At 50.8% G+C, this 23,586-nt stretch overlaps 1 protein-coding gene across 1 annotated transcript; it reads right to left on the reverse strand.

Annotated features, from left to right (window-relative positions):
- Nucleotides 1–649: 649 nt before the first annotated feature.
- Chrnb4 (cholinergic receptor nicotinic beta 4 subunit) lies at nt 650–22,621 on the reverse strand. Its single transcript, XM_052760824.1, is given in 7 exon segments — nt 650–2,673; nt 7,254–8,244; nt 9,051–9,115; nt 9,117–9,161; nt 9,264–9,308; nt 17,458–17,606; nt 22,369–22,621. Coding segments are annotated over 7 exon segments (1,491 nt in total). The 5' UTR covers nt 22,424–22,621; the 3' UTR covers nt 650–2,532.
- Between the last annotated feature and the right edge of the window lie 965 nt (nt 22,622–23,586).

Raw genomic sequence — 23,586 nt, forward strand, 5'->3', positions numbered from 1 at the left:
TGCCCTGGCATACCCCAGGCCCAGGTTTGGATCCCCAGCATAGCAAATAAATGCTTTTATAGGTAAGGTTGAAACAGAGAGAGTATCCGGCTTTCCACCCTGACCCTTGTAGACTCTGCTTTGTCTCACTGCCACCTGCTAGCCTGGGTGTCCCAGGAATAGGCAGTGACAGGGTAGGTGTCCTGGGGTCCCTCTGCTTCTCTAGCTACCCACCGGGGATGGCTTGGCACTTTGGAGGCTTCCTTGATGGTTATTAGGGAGCTTGTTAGGGTGAAGGAGAGGTACTAGGCTGGATCGTGGCCATGAACATACTAAAACTCACAGAATTGTCCACTGAAAATGAGTGAATTTTATGGTGTGTAAATCATACTTCAATAAAAGTTTGGCCGGGCGGTGGTGGCACACGCCTTTAGTCCCAGCACTTGGGAGGCAGAGGCAGGCTGATCTCTGTGAGTTCGAGGCCAGCCTGGTCTCCAAAGCGAGTTCCAGGAAAGGCGCAAAACTACACAGAGAAACCTGTCTCGAAAAACCAAATAAATAAATAAATAAATAAATAAAAGTTTGTTTTTTAAAGATTTTTATTGACTGTGTGGGTGTGCATACACATGGAAGCCAGAGGACAACTTTGTGGAGTCAGTTCTCTCCTTCCATCCTTATACGGACTATAGCGATGAAAGTCAGGTCGCCTCACCTCGCCTGAGACGTAAGTACCTCCACTCACTGAGCCGTCTTACTGGCCCAATGATGTTACTTTTAAAGATGCAGCAGAAAAAAAAAGCCAGTCTCTAATGGTTACACCCTGTTGGATTCCATATAAGCCACAGGCTAGAAGATTCTGAACTAGAGTGATGGAGAAAAGGTAAGGGGTGGCCAGGGGTGCCAAGGCCAAGTGTGCAGGCCATGGCACGATACAGAATAGCAGCAGAGCTTGCGTGAAACACATTTCATTTGTCCTAGTGATGGTTATACAAATGTAGACTCACGTTAAAATTTAAAGGATTATACATGAAGAAGCCAACTTTATTGTATGATAATTGTAAAAACAACACTCTTTAAAGTATTCTCCTTCAGCCGGGCGGTGGTGGCGCACGCCTTTAGTCCCAGCACTCAGGAGGCAGAGCCAGGCGGATCTCTGTGAGTTCGAGGCCAGCCTGGGCTACCAAGTGAGTTCCAGGAAAAGGCGCAAAGCTACACAGAGAAACCCTGTCTCGAAAAAACCAAAAATAAATAAATAAATAAATAAATAAAGTATTCTCCTTCAGGGGCTGGAGACTCAGCCGTCAAGAACACTGGCTCCCCTTCCAGAGGATCCAGGTCTGATTCCCAGCGCTGACATGGCGGCTCATGTCTTTAAGTCCAGTTCCAGGGACTCCAGTGCCTTTTTCTGGCCCCCAGGGGTACCAAGCATGCACATGGTGCACACAAATATATGAAGGCAAAACATCCATGCACATAAAATAATATTTTTAAAAATTTTTAAATATTCTCCTTAACTCCAGAAATATCTTGAGTGCCATCAATGGGGCAAGTAGTGTGAGAAATGGACCAGTGTGGGTGTGTGAGAGAGACAGGTCTGAACCAACCGTGATGTAAAGGCAGAAAGCAGCCAGAGCTGTGATGTCCCGGAGAAGGCTGGCCACTCTTTCTAGAGGTGGGGACCAAAGGCAGCTACTCAGAGGGAGCATGTGAGCTTGAAGGAAAGCAGGAGCCATTCTTCATTCAGCGAACATTTATTTTTCACCTTCTGTGTACAGAGCTCTGTCCCTCGCCCTTGTGGAGCACACACTCTCAGGGGCAAGGGACAGGTGACTGGTGTGCCACCAACTAAACTGCAGGTACCAATGGGGGACACTCACGGAGGTTTAATGCAGTTATGGGAGACAGTGCTTTGGAATGCATGACTAGGGAAGGCTTCTACAAGAAATGACATTGGAGCAGAGGATCATGGGAGTAGAGCCCTGACTAGTGCAGCCATGTGAGAAGCTGGGGAAGTAAGAGTCTGAGGATTTGGGAGGAGCTACAGCAGACATAAAGATTCTGACCTGGGAGAATCTGGATGTGTGAGGAAATGGAAGACCCAGGAATCTCGTGGGTAGCTGGGAGTGGAGGGAGATGGATGGAACGGCAGCCTGGGGTGTGATGGCGGCCTGGGGTGTGATGGCGGCCTGGGGTGTGATGGCGGCCTGGGGTGTGGTGGCGGCCTGGGGTGTGATGGCGTGATACACGGAACAGCAGGTGCTGCTTCTATGACTGTCTGACTCCAGGGCCTGGCACAGGGAAGGAGGGAGGCCAGGCTGGACTTGGGCAGCCTAAACCCCTCCTGCAGGGACTTAATTGAGGCATTCGGAGGGAACAGTGCAAGCCACCCACCTTCGTCCTTCTCATCGTGGCGGGTTTGATGGGGTTGACTGCCGGTGGTCACATCTTTCCTTAGGGCCTCCTTAGCTGTGACCCAGAGGAAGCAGTGAACTGCCCACTTGGCTTCTCCTATCATCTCGCTATAACCCAGGGGCCCTTGGCATGCTGGGTAGTCTAGGTGCCCTTGGAAGGGGCATGGGTCTGGAAGAGGGGAGGTAGGAAGAGCCCCACGGTACCCAGGATGCACACAAACACAAACACCCACAGGAACAAGCGGTCGACGACCATCGCTACAAATTTCCAGTCCTCGATGACCTGCAGACAGACAGGGACTGGTTACAGGTGCCAAGCACAGAGTACTTCCTCCCTCTGAACCACACCTTCCCCTGCTGACCAGGACCCCACAGGCCACACGGGGGCTTAGAGCTATACACTGGTGTGGCAGGTTCTGAATCCCAGGCTGGCCTCCACTGGGCAGTTCTGGTGCTTCTTTTGGTGTCCTTCAGCCCCACCTGACCTGACCAGGGTTGGAGGAGGAAGGAACAGAGGCAGGGGGCTTGGGCTGTACAGCTGTTTCTCGGTCTTCTTGGGGTCCCCTATGAACACCCAAACCCTGATGCCGCTCAAGACCTCACAGCCTCAAAGGGTGCAATATGTGCATACAGCTCATGCATCCTCATTATGTTTTGGTCAACTTGATACAAGCTAGAGTCCTCTGGGAAGCGGAACCTCAATTGAAAAAAAAAATGCCTCTATCCTGTTAGTCTGTAGGGCATTTTCTTGTTAATGATAGATGTGAGAGGGTCCAGCCCACTGTGGGCATTGCTACTCCTGGGCAGGTGGTCCTGGGCCACAGAAGAAAGCAGACTGAGTGAGTCATGAGGAGCAAGCAAGTGAACAGTGTGTTCCTTTCCCTACGGCTCTGCCTCAGTTCTCGCCTTGAGCTCCAACCGTGGCTTCCCTCAGTGAACTATGACTCAGGATATGTAAGCCAAATGTTCTCTACCAAGTTGCTTTTGGTCATGGAGTTCATCACAGCAATAGAAACCGAAGACATCATGAAATCCTCCCCTGAATTTACAATGCCTATAGACCATGTGAATTCCTGACATAATGTAAATGCTATATAAGCGGTCATTGTCCTGTGTTTGGGGACTAATGGCCAGGAGGGAGTACACATGTTAGTGCAGACGCCTTTTCTACCCATTATTTTATCCACAGTCAGATGAATCCATGGATGAAGAAACAGAGACCCAAATAAAGCGCACATGGTGATTTTAAAGCCAAATCTGGTTATGGGCAAAGGCAGTTGTGGCTTAGGGATGACTGGTTCCTTCTCATTTTTACCCTAAATCCTCTGTCTTAGCTGGCTCTGGAGAGCGGAAGATGTAGGGCCTACCTGCTTGACAAGAGCTTATAGAACACCTGAAAACCTCACGGTTTAATCAGTTCCACTCTACGCACAGCGCCTGTTTTCTATAATCAAGGCTCCACCTCCCCTGGCCTCGTCATCTGGCTCTCTGGCATTCCCACTTTCTTGCTCTGCACACACTTGGTCTTCTGAGACCCAACCATGGGCTGTGACACCAGCAGAAACCTGGCTGGCTTCCAGAGGTACCACCATAGATGTACCTGCCTCCTTGGTGCTTTGAGAGACCCTCAGAGAGAGTGGTCATGTGCCCAGCACCCCGGCCTCCCTTCTCCACTCCCTGGCTGGGAAGACTCTGCAGTTAGACATACAGGCAGCAACGCACAAGCTGACGTCAGCGACCCAATTTGCCAGGGCCCATCCACAGTGTGAGTCACACTCCAGGATAATCCTATGTCAGATCAAACTCCACTCCCTCAAACACGGATTGGTCCTGTTCCGGGGCAGGCAAGTGGGCCTCCCCACACACAGCGATAGTAGGGATGGAGGAATTCATTTTGACAGCCTTAATTTCCAGCACATTCCCATCGTTTTGTGCTACTTACAGTGACCAGTTAGTCATTATGGAGGGCAAAAGTGCTGTGGATGAGAAACAGCTCCTGGGATGGCTTAGCAGTAGGCCCTGCCGTGAGAGGGAAAACGGACTTCTCTAACTACACAGAAGAAAATCATTGGTAACAAGCTCATCATGTGCTCAGGGCAGGGCAAGACCCTCAGAGGGCGCCCAGAGTTTAAGGATTGCAGCTATGAACCAGCTGTGTGACCCGAGACAAGTCAGAGGGTTATTCTGTGCCTCAGTTTCCCATTGTAAAATAAGGGCTTTCGTAAAAGCCACTCCCCAGGATTCCTGGGAGAGTTAGGATTGTCTGCCGACTCGTACAGAGCACCTGACACATGATTGGCACTACCGGCACACAGGTGGGTATAATCCCACTGAGTTCCGCCTGGCTCCTTCCCTCTTGGGGCTGGTTATTAACCGATGGGGCCCGCAGGTGCCAAGGGGGCAGTGAGGTCCTTGGGAGAAAAAGCTCAGGATGGGGCTAGCTCAAGCCAGAGGGCAGGAGACCAGTGTTTCTCAAGCGGGATGTGCACAGGAACCCACAGGAGTTTAAGAAGTGGCTCCTAACGCTTCCTCCAGAAATCCCGAACTCAGTGGAGGCAGGAAGATCAAGTCCAGGGTCAGTCCTGGGGATGTGGCTTGGTGATAGGTGTTTGCTTCACTTGCACAAAGCCCTGGGTTTGGTCCCCAGCGCCAGAATAAAATCTGGGTGGGGGTGCATGCCTGAAATCCCCGCACTGGGGAGGCGCAGGCAGGAGGAGTAAGTTAGTTCACGGTCATCCTCAACTACACAGTGAGTTTGAGACCCTCCTGGGCTACATGAAACACTGCCTAAAACAAAAAAGAATCCCTTAGCACTCTGTGTGCTTTTGACTGGAGTGGTAGAGGACCACAAAGATGGGTGAAAACCTGCAACCCAGGATCATGATTCAGTATGAATTTTGATACACACAAAAGGAATGTGATGTACAGGCCAGCTCGGAGTGCTATGGTGTTCACAATGAGGCTGGTTTTAAGGATAAAGAGTTGATAATATTTTTTTTAAAGTTCAAGGTCACCTTCAGCTGTGTAGTGAGTTCAAGCCCAGCCTAGGCTACAAGGAGATGGGGGAGGGGAATGAAAGAAATACTAGCGTTATTAAATACAACGGAGCTGTGCTTCTGACCGAAACGGGCCTAGGAGGCCTCAGAGATCTGGTTAAAATTCTGAGTTGGAGGCCCGAGAGGACCCTTGGTGTCTTAACAAGCTCTAGGTGGGCTGACCCTACAGGACGGGGAGCTACTGTCTGAGCAGGAGGCCGATGACCCACAGGCCCGACATTCTCTTTCTTAGCAATTCTCCTCTTTCCTCACGGTGTGATTCTGAGACTTTGCAGCTTGTGCTCTACAGTTGGGGCTAACTAATGGAATGCCAGAGTTCTCCCCTGGGAATCTAGTTGTGGGAAGGAATTGCAAAAAGGTAAGAAGGAAGAAGTCCTCTTCTGTTCTGCAGCGGCCAGTGGGGGGACACAATGTTGCAACATAAAACGCTGCTTAAGGAATCTGAGAGGATCTATCTGCCTTGAAACCGGAACATTCTCATGCATATGACGCATGCTCTTTCAGGTAGAGAAACTCACAGGAGACTCTAACCATGAAGGTCTCCATGTATCTATTCATTATAAAATCTCCCTCACTCATTATCCTACTTAGTTTTCACTATCAACTTGACACAGACAAGAATCACCTGAGAAGGGAGCCTCAACTGAGGGATTGCCCTGAGCAGATTGGGTTGTGGGCATATCCTCGGAGAGACTGTCTTGATTGTTAATGGATGTAGGCGGGCCCGGCCCACTGTGGGCAGTACCATTCCCTGGGCAGGTGGCCTGGGATGGACAAGGAAGCTAGCTAAGGAATGAGTCTGTGAGTGAGCCAGCAAGCAGCCTTCCTCCAAGAGTTTCTGCTATTCTTCTTGGCTGTGGTGAGCTAGAGGTAATTCTGTTGGAATAGGAAGCAGGCCTGGCTTCAAGTTCCCACCTTGAGTTCCTGTGACTTGCAAGTATAAGCCAAATGAATTCTTTTTCTCTCTGAAGTTGCTGCTGATGGTAGTGTTTGCCACAGCAACAGACTGACACTAAAACACAGGTGCCACTTCTTCAGAGGAGTCATCTGAGATGCACAAACTCTAGAACTCATGGTGTCCTGAGAAGGAGAACCTAACCTCATTTTAGAAAACCTGCCATTCTGGTCACCCTACATAATAATGTATTAGCCTGGTAGCAAAAACGCTCTAACTGATGTTTCTATGCTCCTGAAGGGTATAACTCCTCACAGGGCTTCTTTGCAAGTCTGAAAAGGTAGGAGCAGAAGCCCCATGCAACCCAACCCAAGCTATGCTCTCTATGGATGGCTGAACCACCTTCAGATCCACCGAGAACCTTCCTCTCAGGGCATGCAGCTCTCCTCTGCTCTGCCTCCGGGTTTTCTCTACCACAGAGGGTGTTGGCTCTGGCAACTGGGCATAAATGGAAGTATAGGGAAGACCATATCCCAGGGCTACTGTCAACTGAAGGGAGATGGGAGCTGGAGATAAATACTCCAGCCTCCCTCCCTCCAGGAGATGTTTCTGACGCTAGTTGTCTGGGTCCTTGGGGGTCTCTATGCTGTACCCACAACAGCAAGCTGGCTGGTATCCTACAGCAGGGCCCCTCTTTCCCTCTGTTTTGCTTTCTCTACATCCTCATTGCACTTCCTAGGGTGACATCACAAGTGAGCTACCTGTATCCAAACCCCATCTCAGACTCTGCTTTGGGGGAACCCAGGACCAACACAGGAGGATCATTGCTTCTTCCTCACCTATGAAGCTATAATAAAACACTTCCGTTTTGAATGTCTTACTCAGGTGGTGGGGGAAGGGCTGGTGACTTACACTCTGATCCTGGTCATCACTTTTCAGATGCTGGGCGATGAAGCTGACGCCCTCTAAAGCTTCCTGTAGATCCTGCCGGAACCTCCCAGAGGACCTCAGCCGGACATCCCTGGGGTTGCCTGCTGTGTGGGAGCTGACTGCAGACTTGGGAGCGGTGAGGACAGGGTTCACAAAGTACATAGAATGCCCATAGACGTTAGATGGGCTGGCGGGGTCTAAGGCAGAGGTGGTTGCTGCATCAGCTGTGGTCAGGTGCAACTGGCCGGGATAAGGGATCCCGGCTGGGCTCACTTCGAGACCTGGGCGCTTCATGAAGAGGAAGATGGGCAGCTTGTGCAGGAAGCACTCCTTGACCCAGGCTGCCATGGTGTGAGTGCTGGGTGAGCGGTGGTGAACATTGAGGACACAAACCGTGGTGACGATGGAAAAGGTGACCAGCACCATGGTAAACAAGAGGTACTTGCCAATGAGCGGTACGTCAAGAGAGGTGGGAGGCACAATCTTGGAGATGAGCAGCAGGAAGAATGTGAGCGCCAGCAGCACGGAGATGCAGAGCGTCATCTTCTCCCCGCAGTCCGAGGGCAGGTAGAAGACCAGGATGGCCAGCGAGGTGATGAGCACACAGGGGATGATGAGGTTGATGGTGTAGAAGAGCGGCTTGCGCTTGATGATGAAGTCATAGGTCACATCCACATAGCTGGGGTCCTGCGGGTTCACCGTCCTTCGTCCTGGGAGGGCCACGATGTCCCACTCGCCACTGGGGGTAAAGTCATCCATGACGGCTGTGGGTGATTTAAGGACCATGTCGATCTCTGTGTGGTCATAGGTCCAGGAGCGAAATTTGAGAGTGCAGTTCTGTTGGTCGAAGGGAAAGTGCTTCACCTCAATCTTGCAGGCGCTCTTGTAGATGGCAGGGGGCAGCCACTCGATGCTGCCATTGGAACGCACGATGACATTGGTGTAGACAGACACCTCGTAGATCCCATCAGCACTGGGGTGGGGCGGGGCATAGAGGAGAACATCACACATCTACAGAGGAAGACTGGATTGTTCTCAGAACCCACCCAGAGTCCTTGGGAGTCATCTACCTTCCTCACTGAAACAGGCCTGTGTTTCTCAGCAACTCCCTGCCATGATGCACTGAAGCCTCTCGTGGAATTAGCTCAGTTAAGCCTTACAAGAGTCCAAGGAAGCAACATTTTTATTGTGTTCCTCATTTTATAGCTTGGAAAGCAAGGCTTGGGGAAGCTGGAAGATGTTATCAAGCTCCTTAGACCAGTAAGTGGCAGAGATGAGATATGGACCCTCATCTAGCTCGATTCTTGGCTGTCTATTCTTTCTCATGTTCACTCTCTTTGCCCAGGCTGATCTCAAACTCCTGGGTTCCTGATCCTCCTGCCTCAGCCTCTCAAATAGCTGCTATCACACTAATATACCCGAAGTATTGACATATGACAAGTCAATGTTGTGGTCCCCAACACTGACAAAGCCACCAAGTCACGAAAAGACAGAATGGCGAGGCAGGAATGGTAAGGACACTGGCCTGAGGGTCTGAAGGCTGGCCTAGTCCCTGCTGTGCTGAGCAGGACAAGGCCCTTCCCTTCTCCAGGCTTCCCTTCCCACCCTCCCATTTGGAAGTCTCTGTCTCCACCATCTCTATTTCTCCAGCTCCAGGGCCTAGAAGTCTGAATGAAGTGTAGAAGAGGAGGGATGGGGTTGGACTCAGGTACGGATGGCCCTGAAGGCTGGCTTGGTGCTCTGGCCTGACCTCACTAACTCCAGCCACCTCCCACTCACTTGTTATACAACACGATGTCAGGCAGCCAGACGCGCTTTGCCGGGATCCTCAGAATGTTCACCCCCTTCATAGTAGGAGCTGTTCCAGGCCAGGCGGTAATCAGTCCACTCCTGAGTACACAGACAAGGCCATGTCACCTGGAGGTCCACCGTTACCAGAGAGCAGCCCCAGAGGAAACATCACCTAGGCTGGGGACCCTCCAAGGCACTTACCTGTTTTAGCCAGATGTTGGTGGTCATGATTTGTTCTCGCTCATTCTGGGGAGGGAAATGAGAGTATCAGTTCATCTGGAAGGAGGGGCCCCCCCAATGGACGACACTTTATCTCAAAAAGGCTCTGAGCCCTGGCCTGTGGGACCAGCTGCTCCTTAACGGTCTCTTAGGTGGTGCATTAGTTACTGCAATCCTATGCTGATGAGAAGCTTAGGGGAAGAGGAGCTGATCTTAGCTTACAGTTTCATGGTGAGGGTAGCATGGTGGTCAGGGCTCTGGCCTTCATGTGGAGCTTGTGCCTGGTCATATTGTAGGGGCAGGTGGGAAGCAGGGACAGGCAAGCTAGAACTGGGGCTAGGCTTTGACCACAGGCTTGCTTATGACAACCTATTTCCTCACCTCTTAAAGGTTTCATGACCTCAGTATAGCCACCTGGGGACCGAGTGTTTAAAGACCTGAGCCTGCGTGGGACATTCCATATTCAGGCAGGCTCCTGGTCATTTTATAGTGCAACGATGCATTTAATACTTCAAAAGGCTGCATAGTCTTATAGTCCCAACACTGTAAAAGCTGAGGTCTTTTCTAAGATTCCAGACACTCTCTTAACTGTGAGTCCCTGTAAAATCAAAAGATAAGTTACTTCCAACATAGAATGGCATAAACATTCCCATTCAAAAAGCAAAAGATAGAAACATAGTAAGGACAGATGGGACCAAAGGGGCTGGAGAGATGGGTCAATGGTTAAGGAGTGGCTGCTCTTTCAGAGGACCCGAGTTCTATTTCCAGCACCTACACGATAACTCACAACCACCTGTAACTCCACTTCCAGGGGATTCCATGCCCTCTTTTGGCCTCTACGTGTACTGCATGCATTTGGTGCGTGTACAAACATTCAGGCAAAATACCCATATGCACAAGACAAAAATAAATCTTCAAAGATTGGACCAAAGCAAGACTGAAACCTTACAGGGAAAACCCCCAATCGTGTAGCTCTATGTCCAGCATGTTGGGGCTCTCAGCATTATCATCTGGGTTCCAAATGTGGGAGATAGCCCCATCTCTCAGCTCTGCTGCCCAGACTGACTCCACCCAGTTGCCCGCAGTTTTCCTTGGTGAATGTTCCCTGTTTTCTCCATCTCCTAAATCCCATGGGCCCCACTGCAACTTAATCTTTCCATTCACAGCTTCATGCAACGGGTTCTCAGGGGCGCCTTGCAGAGAGTCCAGTCACGCCACGCACTGCCTGCCTCTGCAGCTTTCTGAACCCTTGCAGAAGGATTCATAACCCTGCTACTCTCACACCTCCCATACCTGGCAAACCAGGACCAAGTGGACAACGCTAAATTCTGCTGCCAGCGTAAGAAGGTCCCCTTCGAACACAGCTGCTCTGGACTCTGTGTCCTTTTGGGGGCGACTCTGAGAAGACACTTCCCCGGATAGTGGGTTTTGAGCAGGAAACCCCTGCCGTGGCATGGGGCCTTCAGAGGGTGGAGCCTTGTTCCCAAGGCACCTTTCGCTTTATTCCAGTGCACAGTGCCTGGTTTCTCTCTAACGACACCAGTCTGCTTTAGCAGTTACAGCCAATTTGCCTGCCGCCCCTTCATCCACCTTCAACTTCAGCCACATTCACATTCCCTTCCAAGGTGTATTTTCAGATCCTCCTGGTTTGGTTGTCATTATAAAGCCGACTAAACACAGGAAGCAATAACCGTGCCACAACATGAAAGCAATACTGCCTGAATAGTTCCTCTGCCAAGCAACTTAGCCCATAACTTTTTAATGGAGCTAAATTCAAATTGTTAGGACATGGGCAAAATGGGCCCAGAATTTTTTTCTTTTTTTTTGCCAGAATGTAGCACAAATGGCCTGTAATCTAACTTCTAATTGAGTTTTTGTTCCCTTCTGAAATCCCATAAGCCTAGTTTTTCCTGTAAGCAGTTCTCTCTCTCTCTCTCTCTCTCTCTCTCTCTCTGCATTCTGGTCTATCACAGTTCACCCAAATGATCCACTAAGTTCTGGTTACAGCATGCTAGGGCTTCTCTCATTTTGTAGCTATATTAACATTCCCCCCGACCCCCAATTCCCTGTGTAACTCAGTTCCAAGGACTTATGAACAACCCAGTCAGGTTTATCTCAGCAACATCCCTGCTTCTCAGTTCCAATTCTCTGTGTTAGGTATTTTGTTCATCACGGCACCCAAATGCAGGACAAGCGGCTGAGTAGGGAGAGCAGATTCTAGCTCACAGTTTCATGGCAAGGGAGGCAGAGCAGCTGGGGCTTTGGCTTTGGTGTGGAAACTTGTGGCTGGTCATGGTGTGGCGGTAAACAGATAACAGGTATTCACACCCACCACAGGAGCCAGGCTAACATCTATAAGTCCACCCTCAGTGACCTGTGTCTGCCAGCCAGGCCTTACTCTTTCAGTGTCCCACACATTCTCAAATGAGTGTCACTAGCTAGAGGCCAAGTGTCCTTACACATGAGCCTGTCTGTGGAGGCCATCTCATATTCCAACCGCATTAGATAACTCAAATTTCACACCCAGCACATCAGGAGACAAAGCTCATGACCTATCCCGCTCTCCCCCCTGCCCCCCCATCTCAAAATTGTCCACTTCTCCCCATCTCTGTTGCTACTATTACCTGTGGCTTGGACAACTGCAGTAGCATCCCAGCTGACACTCTGGTAGTCTTTTGAATCTCAGTTCCTCAGACCACGGTTCTGTGTTTGGGAAATCTACTATTTCCAAGCTCACTCAGAGTAAAAAGCCAAGTCCTACCCAGGGCCTAGTGGGCCTTAATGATAGACCTGCCTCTGCATTTGCAACCCCCCACGGTGGCCATGCTTGTTTCTTTACCTCTGACTTTACATACACTTTCTCCCTTCCCTGGAGACTCATGCAGTTTTGACTTAACTTTTTTCAGGTCTCAAAAATGCCACCTTATCAGACAAATCTCCAACCTTCCTACATAAACTAGCACCCTGCCTCCCCTCACCACACACACCCTGTACTGCCTTCATGACCCTTCTGCCCTGGACACCATCTGCCACTTTGGGTACTGTGCCTACCTCCCGCTAGGATCCAAGGACCCTGAGGAGGAGGAAAAAAAAAAAAAGCTTAGAGCAGCAGGGATATGTGGGATGCCTGATGAATATTTTTGGATGAATAAATTAATCCTATTATCATAATCCAATCCAGTTCTGTCTATCCCTCACCTGGACCACTGAACAATCTAATTGGTGTCCTAATCCATTCTGTGCACACATACAACACACACACACACACACACACACACACACACACACACACACACACCCCCTGCTGTAGGATGTTCTGCATGGCAAATGTGTTGCTGACTAGTCAATAAATAAAACACTGATTGACCATTGGCTAGGCAGGAAGTGTAGGCGGGACAAGGAGGAGAATAAAGCTGGGAAGTGGAAGGCTGAGGCAGAGAGACACTGCCAGCCACCACGATGAGAAACAGCATGTGAAGATGCCGGTAAGCCACGAGCCACGTGGCAAGGTATAGATTAATGGAAATGGATTAATTTAAGCTGTAAGAACAGTTAGCAAGAAGCCTGCCACAGCCATATAGTTTGTAAGCAATATAAGTTTACTTGGTCGGGTCTGAGCGGCTGTGGGACTGGCAGGTGAGAGAGATTTGTCCTGACTGTGGGCCAGGCAGGAAAACTCTAGCTACACACCCCTATTCACTTTCTTCTGCAGCAAGAATGAGTTGGCTGAAGCGCCTCTGTTTCCTCTTCAATCTTACCTCTATTTAGTCTATTCAGGTCACTTTTCTTCTACAGCGATAGATCGGTAACTCCTCCAGTCTTATTTCACGGCCCTGGGCTCCTTTATTCTGGGCCTCAGCCCTCTCAGCCTTCCTCAGTTCTTTGGATGTATCCTGTGCTCTCTATCTATACACCTTTCCCCGCTCCCTCTTCATTAACTAACTTCCAGCGTTCTGATCCCAGCATGGTTCTTACTTCCTCAAACAATTCAACTAGGTAATTGTGTCAGAGGATTGACACCTGATGTGACATTTGTCACATGTGCAGATGTTTGCTCTACAAAACCATCTCGCTTCCTTCCAACTCTCTTTGCTGTCACACTAGAGTCTGGCCCTCACCTACAAGTTCAAGATGGCCACTGGGACTCCAGCCATCACACCCATATTCCAGCTGTTATGAAGGGAGGAGCGGGAAGAAAGATGCATGCTAGTTGTCTTGTTTGGATAAGTTTTTTTCCAGTGAGTTTTAAAGTTCTTGTATGTTTTGAGTTCTAGAAATCACCTTTGGTTCTTTTTAATAATTCCTAGCTCTCTAAAGAAATTTCCCATTATCCTTCCTTGGACACATTAATGACAGCTATTTTCATTTTAAGAAAATGTCTTTTTATTTTTAAATTATGGCAAAATACACTTAGCATAAAACTTAAAGGTTTAAAATCTTTTGTTACATTCATTTACTTGTATGTATGCTCATACATCACATGCCATGACATGAGCGTGGAGGTCGGAGGACAATTTGCAGGATGCTGAGGATCTGGACTGAGGTCCTCACGCTTGTGTGACTGACTGAACTATCTCCCAGCCCCCATGCCTACCATGTGTCATCCGCTCACACCTACCTCCAGAGGCTCTACAGTAGGCAGCAAAGGGACCATCCTAACCTAGTCTGGGCTGAGCCAATTTGGAAGGAACATCGTTTTTTTTGTGAGGTCTGATCTTCTATTGCTGTTGTTCATTCTCAGTACTGGGGTGACCCTTCGGGGAGCCCCATCAGGGTCCCATGTCCTTGGTCAGATCCAGACAGCCACTGTGTGTCCTTTCAGCCTGGGGTTGGCCCCTGCACCAGCCCAGCTCCCCAGTTCCCTAGCTACCACTCTCTGTTCCAGGTCTTAGCTTCTCAGCCAGGTACTGTCGGCCAATCACCAAGGGTGGAGAAAAGTACCAGAGACTGTCAGGGTCACCTCCTGGAGCCTGGCCACTCAAGTCCTGGCTGAGGCCTCCAATTATCTTAAAACAGATCCCTCCTAGCCCTCCAGCACTTTGTCCAACCCCTTAATTGTTTTCCAGAAAAGCTAATCTTCCAGCATCTCTACCATCAATGAAAGCTGAAAACCTTGATTTTTCTTTTAAAAATATTTTTTTTTTTTTTTTTTTTTTTTGGTTTTTCGAGACAGGGTTTCTCTGTGTAGCTTTGCGCCTTTCCTGGGACTCACTTGGTAGCCCAGGCTGGCCTCGAACTCACAGAGATCCGCCGGCCTCTGCCTCCCGAGTGCTGGGATTAAAGGCGTGCGCCACCACCGCCCGGCTTAAAAATATTTTTAAGTGAGGCATGATAGTGCCTATCTATAATCCTGGCATCTGGGGATCTGAGGCAGGAGGCTCTTGAGTTAAAGTCCAGACAGGGCCACATGGACAGGACTCGTCTCTAAACAAGACACTGTTTTATGTGGGGGCGTGGTTTCTATGTTGAGTACACTGATATCAGGGGTACCGCCTGACCAGTTTTCACAAATGCAATTTTTGTTTTGTTTTTATGTGTGCATGTGTGGGTGCACACATGGACAGGTGTATATGCAGGCTTCTAAACTGGTTTTCTCTACTTACTGAGGCAGGGTCTCTTGCTGAACTGGGAGCTCACTGACTCTAGCTATTCTACCTAGGCAGCTTGCCATGGGGGCCCTCTGTCTCTGCCCCTTGCGTCCTTGGTTTGCAGGTAGACACCATGTCTGCCTAGCTTTTAAGTGGGTTCTGGGGATCCAAAATCTGGTCCTTCTACTGTATAGCAAAGAGTTCTGTCCCCTGAGCTGTCTCCTCAACCTCTTACCTCATTTTAAGATATGGGACTTTTCTATCTTCCAGAAATTTCTCCTGTGCATTTGTTCTGCCCCTTAGCTTTCTCTACTAGTGTCTGCTGAAGGTGGAAGAATATGGGTAGAGGACCCTGGCTGCCACTCCACAAAGAGAAGAGTGGAGAAAGTCTGCTTCCCCCTCCAGCAAAAACCCCTTGTCTGTTCCCTAGACATTCCATCTTTAAACTCCCTCCTCAAAACCAAATACCTTCCAAAAACCCAGAAAGGAACCCTCCCTCCTACAACCAAGTATGTTCTTTAGACACGGCTTTTGGGACTATGACAGACCATATGGGTGCTTGCAGAAGCGAAGCTGGAGATTGTGTTCTCTCCTGTTTCTGGAAGCCTCTATCACTCCACAGGGCCCACAGCTCAGATCTGGCAGGGGCACCCTGAGTCCAGCAGTGTGGCCAGAACTGCCTGCCTGTCCGCCTTTGCCAGAGCAGGCGTTTGGCTTGCCTGATGAAGCACGGGCCTTTCTTTGCAGGTCACGGATGCTCAGGCAGCAGTCTTGGCCTGGCCTGGCCAGAAGCCCTCTCTGCTTTCAGTTTCCTAGGGCAGGGCAAGGGCAGGGCACATGTCCCTCCCCATTCTGGGGCTAGGCTTCCTCCCAACGGCAGCTACCAATTTGGTCAAAACCTCCTTAAGTACTATGGATGGGAGAATCTGAGCATGTAGGGCTCATGGGCTGAAGGGGCGAGGGGGGGTGGAGAAAGAGAAGATGGCATTGCCCAGAGGAGGCCCATCTCCTTCAGCTAGCTCCTGATGGCTGGACCCAGTACCTATGTGATCACTTCCTCAGAGCTGCTTCCAGAGGCAAGGGTTCTAACCCTTGGGTGGACAATGGGAAGGTTTACAAGGGATCATGGTTCCTTCAGACACCCCTACTCTGAGACAGCTGTGGGGGGCAGGGTAGCAAATTCTGACCACTTTCACCTTCCTCAGCACCCCCTCTTGCCTCACTCCAGTTTTCCACACCTGGAATGCTGTCACCTCCTGTGCTGATCCAGGCCCTCCTCCACCTGCCTCAGCCCCACACCTGAGCCTCCATACCCAGCATCTCTCCTGGCTTTGTTCCTATTTCCCCCACAAAATTAGTGATATGGGAGGCCATCCCTAGCAAGCTGGGAGCCACGAGCGTTGGAGACCCAGTGAGTAGCGTCCGTGAGGGGTCCACTAGGATGTCGGCCTGGTGGTTCTTCCTGACCCTTTCCTCTTTGACGATTGAACACCATGGACCTTCTCCAGTCTCCTTACCACACGCTGACAGATCTAAACCAGCCAGAGTAGTTCTAGTCCTCTGGCCAACAACTGGTTAGGCTTGGATGTGAGTTACTAAGCCTGGCCAATGAGATAAAAGTGTCTATCAAGAGAGCAGGACTGAGAGAGTTTGGTTGTTATTGTTGTTGTTGTCTCGAAAAGACCCAAAAGATTTTCCGCAGTTTTTGACATCACTGGCAGGACCCCAGAGCCCTGGCATTCTTGGATTGTTGAGTTAGCCAACACTGCCAGCATTGGCCTGCTCCTGGTTATGTGATATGATCGATGCCCTTTCTGCTGTAGCCACTCTCCATTGGATGCCCTATTACTGAATGCCAAGACATTTGAATTGCTATTGAGAGTGTGGGTTTTCAGATGGCTTCAACTATGAGTCAGAGGTGCACAGAGGGGCAGGACATCCCAGGCAGAAAGAACAGCATGTGTAGAGGCAATATTTTTTTTTTTTCAGATGAAAGAATCCTACCCTGGAAGGATGCTCAGCACCCTCATAGTTCAGGTAAATTGTTTAACTCGTAGCTATGGGGGAAAGGTCAGATTGTCTGAAAAATAGTGTTGAATGTTCATTTACAAAAGGCTGTGCCAGGGAGGAGGAATGGAGAGATGGGCATGGGGTGGCGCTGGACAGCAAGACACACAGCTGATACCGATGGTTGGTAACAATTAAATGGACATTTCAAAATAGCAACAGAGAGAATTTTGACTATGCCCAGCACAAAGATGAATGTCTGAAGTTCTAGGTATGCCAACGACCTTGACATGATCCTTACATAGATGAATGCCATGTCACACCGCACCCCACAAAAGAAACTTACCATGTGTCTACCAAACATATATAGTAATGGATGTTTTAAGAAACAGTCGAGGAAAAAATTGGCAACCAGGAACGTTACCCATCTGGCAAAGGTCAGAAGTAACATTTCAGCCACCTAACTCCCAGCCTTGCACCCTGAACAGGCATCCACTGCTTTCCCCAAGGCCCTGAGGGCGACTGGAAACAAGCCCTGCCTCTTCCCCTAAGCCTCAAGCCACAGTTGCCCAGGCACCTACCACGCTGATGAGCTGGGACAGTAATAGCTCCAGGCGGATGGAGATGAGCTGAGAGGAGCTGGTGGCTGGGCGGATCAGGTTGTTGTAGCGGGTTTTGTTCAGGAGGTCATCCATCAGTTTCTCCTCTGCATTGGCCAGGCGGCAGTCCCCTGGGAAATCGTACAGTCAGACCTGCTGGGCCCTTGTCCGGAGGAACCCCACTGCAGCTGTGGCAGTGAAGAGGGGCTTGTGAGAAGCAGAGCACAGGAACCCTGGGGCTGGGGGGGGGGGCATAGGTGCCAGCCGGCCTGCCTGTGCCATTCTTCCCTCTGGGCCTGGCTGCTTCCTCCTGCTCAGGGAATGGTGTGCCTTCCTGGCAGGGAATGGTGTTCTATGCTCCAGACATCCAGTCCCAAGCTCGGGCATCTGTTCCTTCCTGCCCTCCCCTCCCCCCAGGCCACTGAGAGCTATCTGTTCTACTTGCCGGATCACCTAGTCTGTCCTCCCATTGCCACCCCTCGGCCGTCTTCCTTTACCTCTCCTGCCCGGGACTGTCCCGGCATCTCCTTGTTCTTCCCACAGCCACCTGCCCCAGCTACCCTACAGAGCCAGGTAGTCTTCCTACAGAACACTGGGTGGGGGCTCTTCCCACTCACCCACCTGCCCCAGCTACCCCTACAGAGCCAGGTAGTCTTCCTACAGAACGCTGGGCGGGGGCTCTTCCCACCCCCACAGCCTCTCTGAGCTGAAGGCAGTTAAACCAAGAATGCTTTGGCTTGACCTTTGAGGCCTTTGGCCCTTAGCAATGGCTTCTTTTTCTTACCTTCTATTTTTCTCTCACTTTCCCACCTGAGCTGACCCCAGACCCTGCTCTCTGGCCACACCCCCTGCTAGCCTCTTTGCTGTCTCATTTCCGGGCCTTTGGGCATCCTCTGTCTGCTGAGGGCTGTGCCCAGCCCACCACCTGACCAATGTCTGAGTGGAGCTTGTGCCCAGTGCTGTGTGCCGAGAACAACCACAACCCCAGCAGTTCCCAGCCCAAGGGAGGCGTGTGGGTACCTCGGACCAGGAACACTTCCTGAAATGTGGCTTGTCTGCAGACCTGGGAGTGTGGGAGTGCTTTCCCGGAGGGGGGAAATGTCAAACGGGGGCTAGAAAAGATGGCTCTGTTGGTAACATGTCTGCCGTGCAAGCGGGAGCACCCAGGTTGGAGTCCCAAACCCACACAAAATAGCCTTGAGGTGGGGCAGAGATACACAGATCCCTGAATCTTACTAGCTGGGCAGCCTAGCCCAAACTAGTGAGCTTACAGTTCAGTGGGAGACCCTGTCTCAAAAACATAAAGGTGAAGTGTGCTTGAGGAGACACGGATGTGTGTCTGCAACACCACACACACACACACACACACACACACACACACACACACACACACACACACACACACGAATAAGAAAACAGGGAGGCTTTCTTGGACCCAGACTTTGACCTACAGAACACAAGGTCTCTCTGAGACACCAAATGGAGTGGTCCAGCTGGCAGCTGTTTTCCGGTAAGACAGTTCTTGGCTCTGAGCCACATTCAGGACCAGCTCCAAGCGAGTCTCTTGCAGGGAGCCCCAGACAGCATCATCCCTCTGAGCACTCACAGCCCAAGAGCTGACCTTCCTGTGCATCTTAGAGCTCTTGCCAAGCAGGGTCTGGGTCTTTGTTTCATCCGCCTCTCGTGTCTGGTAGTGAAGGTGATGTTTAAGGACTTGATTGTGTACTGTGGTGTCATTAAGGAGACTATGTCAGGTAGGGTGGGGGATGAGACACGGAAAGAAGGAGATCCAAAGGAAGGTCGAGGGCACATGAACAGGATGCCCAGGAGCAGGAAAAGAGACGAGAGAGGGCAGAGCCTTCACATCTTCCCAAAATCCCCCTGCCCCTTTGGATGGAGCCAGAGTACTTAGAACATGAATCATTCCAATCTAACAAATGTGAGGTGGACTTCTGGGGGGGGGGGTGCGGGGCTATCCACATGTTATGGTGAGCAGCCGCTGCCCTGCCTACTCCATGCACTTTCCAATTCGTTGCCTATCTAGAACAGATGCAATATTTAGTGCCTTGAGAAAGATGCTCCCGGCACACCTGCTGCCCGCTGCCCCTCCCCCAGGCTGAGCTGGGGGTAGGGTGGGAGGGCTGTCCAGCGGATGTCTGGACTAGAGTCTGAGCTTGGCTCCTCTACAACATCTTGAATTCCCTCTCCACAGGCCACCAGCTGAAATACCCTTGGGGCCAATCTGTAGCCACAGGATATACCTGGGTCCCTCTTACAATCTTTGGTTTCTTTGGGATGACCTCTCATTTCATAGAGAGAAATCTGACTTGACCAGATCTACCTGGCATTCTCTGGCAGCACTGGGGTAGGCTCTGCAGTTTCCAGCCTCCAGTCCTGCAATGCCAGGGGATGTTGGATCCATCTCTGCTGCCCCAGGAGGCGGTTGCAACCAGACCAAAGGTTCCAGGCTGCTCAGCAGGTGATGGGGGCTTATGCTTGAGCTCTGAACCCACCTGGGGGTACTGAGCTTTGTCATCTTCAACTTGCCCTCTTCAGTGTTCAGCTGACTCAAGGACTCTTCCATCTCATGGAGCAACTATGGACTCCGGAATTAAAAGTTCCTCCAGACCAGCAGTTCTCAACTTGTGGGTCATGATGTGCAGGACACATCAGATATCCTGCATATCAGATGTTTACATTATGATTCATAACAGTAGCAAAATTACGGTCATGAAGTAGAAATGAAATAATTTTATGGTGGGGGTCACCACAACATGAGGAACTGCATTGAAGGGTCTCAGCATTAGGAAGGTTGAGAACCATGACTCTAGACCATTCAGGACTCCTAGCAAGTTAGACAGAGCCATCCATGTCCAGGGGCTTCTTTCACACACAGACCCTCCCTGACCCCTGTGCTTGTTTAGTACCCCCGTTAACTTGCCCCAGAGGGAGGCTGCCCTGCTAAGGCTATCATTGGTGTGTGTGTGTGTGCTTGTTAGCATGTCTGTGGATGGGCCAAGGGATGGAATGACTACCAGCAGGGCTGTTACCGCTGGATCGCACCCCCCTTTCACCTACAAAGTGGAAGGGTACCCCAATAGCACATGCTATTCCTAATGCTTTCCAGAGCCTGTCAGACAAAAGACTGGAACAGGCTGGTTCACCCCCAGCTTCTGAGGAACTGGTAGGGCCTTCATTGGATCAAACTTTTATACAGTTAAGCACAGAAGCCACCACTAGAGGTCATCATGATACAGTGATGGTGATAAAAAGTGGCCCCATTGGCCTCTGCCCAGGGTCTTGCCTTTGTAGATTTCCGGTGGCCAGAGGGCTCCCTTGAAGAAAGCGGTTAAGGATCTGATAGAGACTGTAGTGGAATTGTGAACTTTTGTGGCATGTCCAGTCTGAGAGCGCATATCCAATCAAGAAGTGGAAAGCTATCTCACTGTCTGGGGATGTCATGGTTAACAGAATCTCACTGGCCAGTGTGTATCTGAAAGGCTTGTCAGGTGAGGGTGTGGGCTTATTAAAGGATAGCTGTGAGCATCTTAGAAACTCCAAACACATGAGCTGGAGAGATGGCTCAGAGGTTAAGATTACTGTCTGCCCTTTCAGAGGTTCGGAGTTCAATTCCCAGCAACCACATGGTGGCTCACAACCACTTATAATGAGATCTGGTGCTTTGTTCTGCTGTGCAGGCATACATGCAGGCACACCACTGTACACACAATAAATAATAAGAAAGAAACTCCAAATGCTGTCTTAAAAGGAACTTGCTAAACTATCCATGCATCTCCAATCACAGGTAGGAATCACCTGGCTATACAAAAGCAGAGTCCCAAGTCCCATTTCCAGAGATTCAGATCCCTTGAGCCCAGGGACCAGGAGTCTGTATAGGGAGACGCAGACAGCCTTGTGGGACCACACTTCAGGAACATGGCAAATGTTTGCCAGATGACAGGTGAGGCAGATTGTTGCCATGGAGCAGACAGGGAAATTGAAGGGGGTAATGGAATAGGGCACCCAGCAGGGACCCAAAGCCACAATGCACACTGTGCCAATGTTATCTTTGGTAAGAGGAGGCGACCTTGAAAGTCCCACCACTCCCAGTTCTAGCACCTTCTGGAGGTGGCCTCTGTGGTCTTCAGGGTCCACTGGTCCAGATGCAGGTGTGTGTGTGTGTGTGTGTGTGTGTGTGTGAGAGAGAGAGAGAGAGAGAGAGAGAGAGAGAGAGAGAGAGAGAGAGAGAGAGAGAGAGAGAGAGAGAGAGAGAGAGAGAGAGATGGGGCATGTAGAAGCTACATAGGACCTTGGAATTTAGTTGGGACAACTAAGTCTGAAAGAAACAACCCTCACTGTGTCTGAACTAAACCTAGGGATGAGGGCTGAGTGATCTCTTTCCCAATGGCAGTGGCAGGTTCACAGACCCCAGTTCACTAACCTGCTTTCAACTAAGTAGGGTTAGGGGACCAGATGAGGCAGGGCCTGCCATAGATGTAATTTCTGGAAAACCCATCCCCGAAGTGCAAAAATACTTTCCAGGCGCGGGGTGGTGGTGTTAGGGTGACCTCTCTCGCCAAACAGCAGGTTTGTTCCCATACATTTACAGCTTGACAAGTCCGTCCCTTCAGTAGAGAGGAAAAGATCCTCTGAGGACCTGGTGGGGACCTCTTAGCGTCGGGACTGAGCTGAACTGCCCAGCTGAAGACACTCAACCCCCGATAGTGACCCGGCAGCTCAGGAGAAGGTGGAGGGGACCCCAAACCTCACCCGGCCACCACCCAGGCCAGGCTGCAACCCCACAGGGCTTGCCCCGCCCACGCTCCAGACGGTCCGGCCACTCCTCCCACCCCGCGACCCTTGTCCCTCCCTCCTTCCCTGAAAAGAACTCACCGTGCCTCCGAAGCAGGACGAGCAGAGAGACGAGGAGCAGGGGCGTGCCCCTCATGGCCGGTCAGGTGGCTGCCGGTCACCCGGGCCCTGGAGCTGCGAGTGAGCGACTGTCCCGGTTGGCAGTCTGTCTGACGGCTGCACTAGGACCCAGCGGAGCCCGTGAGCCCCGCCTGGGAAGCCGCTGTGGGTCCCGCCCACTCAGGGGACTGAACTGGAGTTACGGGGAGACCTGGGGCCGGGTGTGTCCATGGGGACCTGTGGCTAAGGAGGATGGTCCAGAGACTTTCCCACACTCAGGAGCGGGCAGTGCATGGCATTCGAGAGGGTGGACTAGCTCTTGTCTCCTTATTTGTCTTGGAGACTGGGGAAGGGTAGAGTTATAGGGTGAGGGAGGGTCAGAGTGGGCTGGCTGCATCCCCCCCACTCCCTCACCTTCTTAGCCTGAGCTTACCAGAAGCAACTTGAGTGGCTGAAAGGAGCAAACAGCAATCGGGGAGATTGCTCCTAGGTGACCCGCGGCTAAGTTTCAGAATCTAGAGTTAGAGGACAAGACAAAACAGGTGTCAGTGCCAGGGAGAACCTCCCCCACCCCTCACCCCCACCCCCACCCCAACACATGCAAAAGGGCCTCTCAGGAGGGGAGGCTTGCTAAAGCCAAAGCTGGCTCTCCCAGCCCTGCTACCTTCTCCCAAGAGGCAGCCAGCTGCTTCAGGGACAGAGTGAGCCGCGAGGAGCGACTGCCTAAAGAAGACAGAGGTCCAGGCGCATTCACCAATGTCTTCTTGCTGTAACTTGACATGTCGGCCCCGGGTTTTTAAAACAAAAACAAAAGTCAAACAACATCGTCGTCTATGAAATGAACCTCCTCCTTAGGGATGGTTTGGAGGATTTAGGTCTGAGTGAATCCTCTGCTCTTTAAACTGCAGCAATCATAGGTCAGACTCACAAAGTGAATCCAAAGACATAACCAGACTGAAAAGAGGTCCATGATCTCCCTGAACCAAACCCAGGGAAGCCTCTCAGCAAGTCAACAGTTAACAAGTTCCTCTTTGGCCGGGCGGTGGTGGTGCACGCCTTTAATCCCAGCACTCGGGAGGCAGAGCCAGGCGGATCTCTGTGAGTTCGAGGCCAGCCTGGGCTACCAAGTGAGTCCCAGGAAAGGCGCAAAGCTACACAGAGAAACCCTGTCTCGAAAAACAAAAAACAAACAAACAAACA

Source organism: Peromyscus californicus, unplaced genomic scaffold, assembly GCF_007827085.1.
Source record: "Peromyscus californicus insignis strain IS unplaced genomic scaffold, ASM782708v3 Scaffold_11__1_contigs__length_118956290, whole genome shotgun sequence".
Taxonomy (NCBI): domain Eukaryota; kingdom Metazoa; phylum Chordata; class Mammalia; order Rodentia; family Cricetidae; genus Peromyscus; species Peromyscus californicus.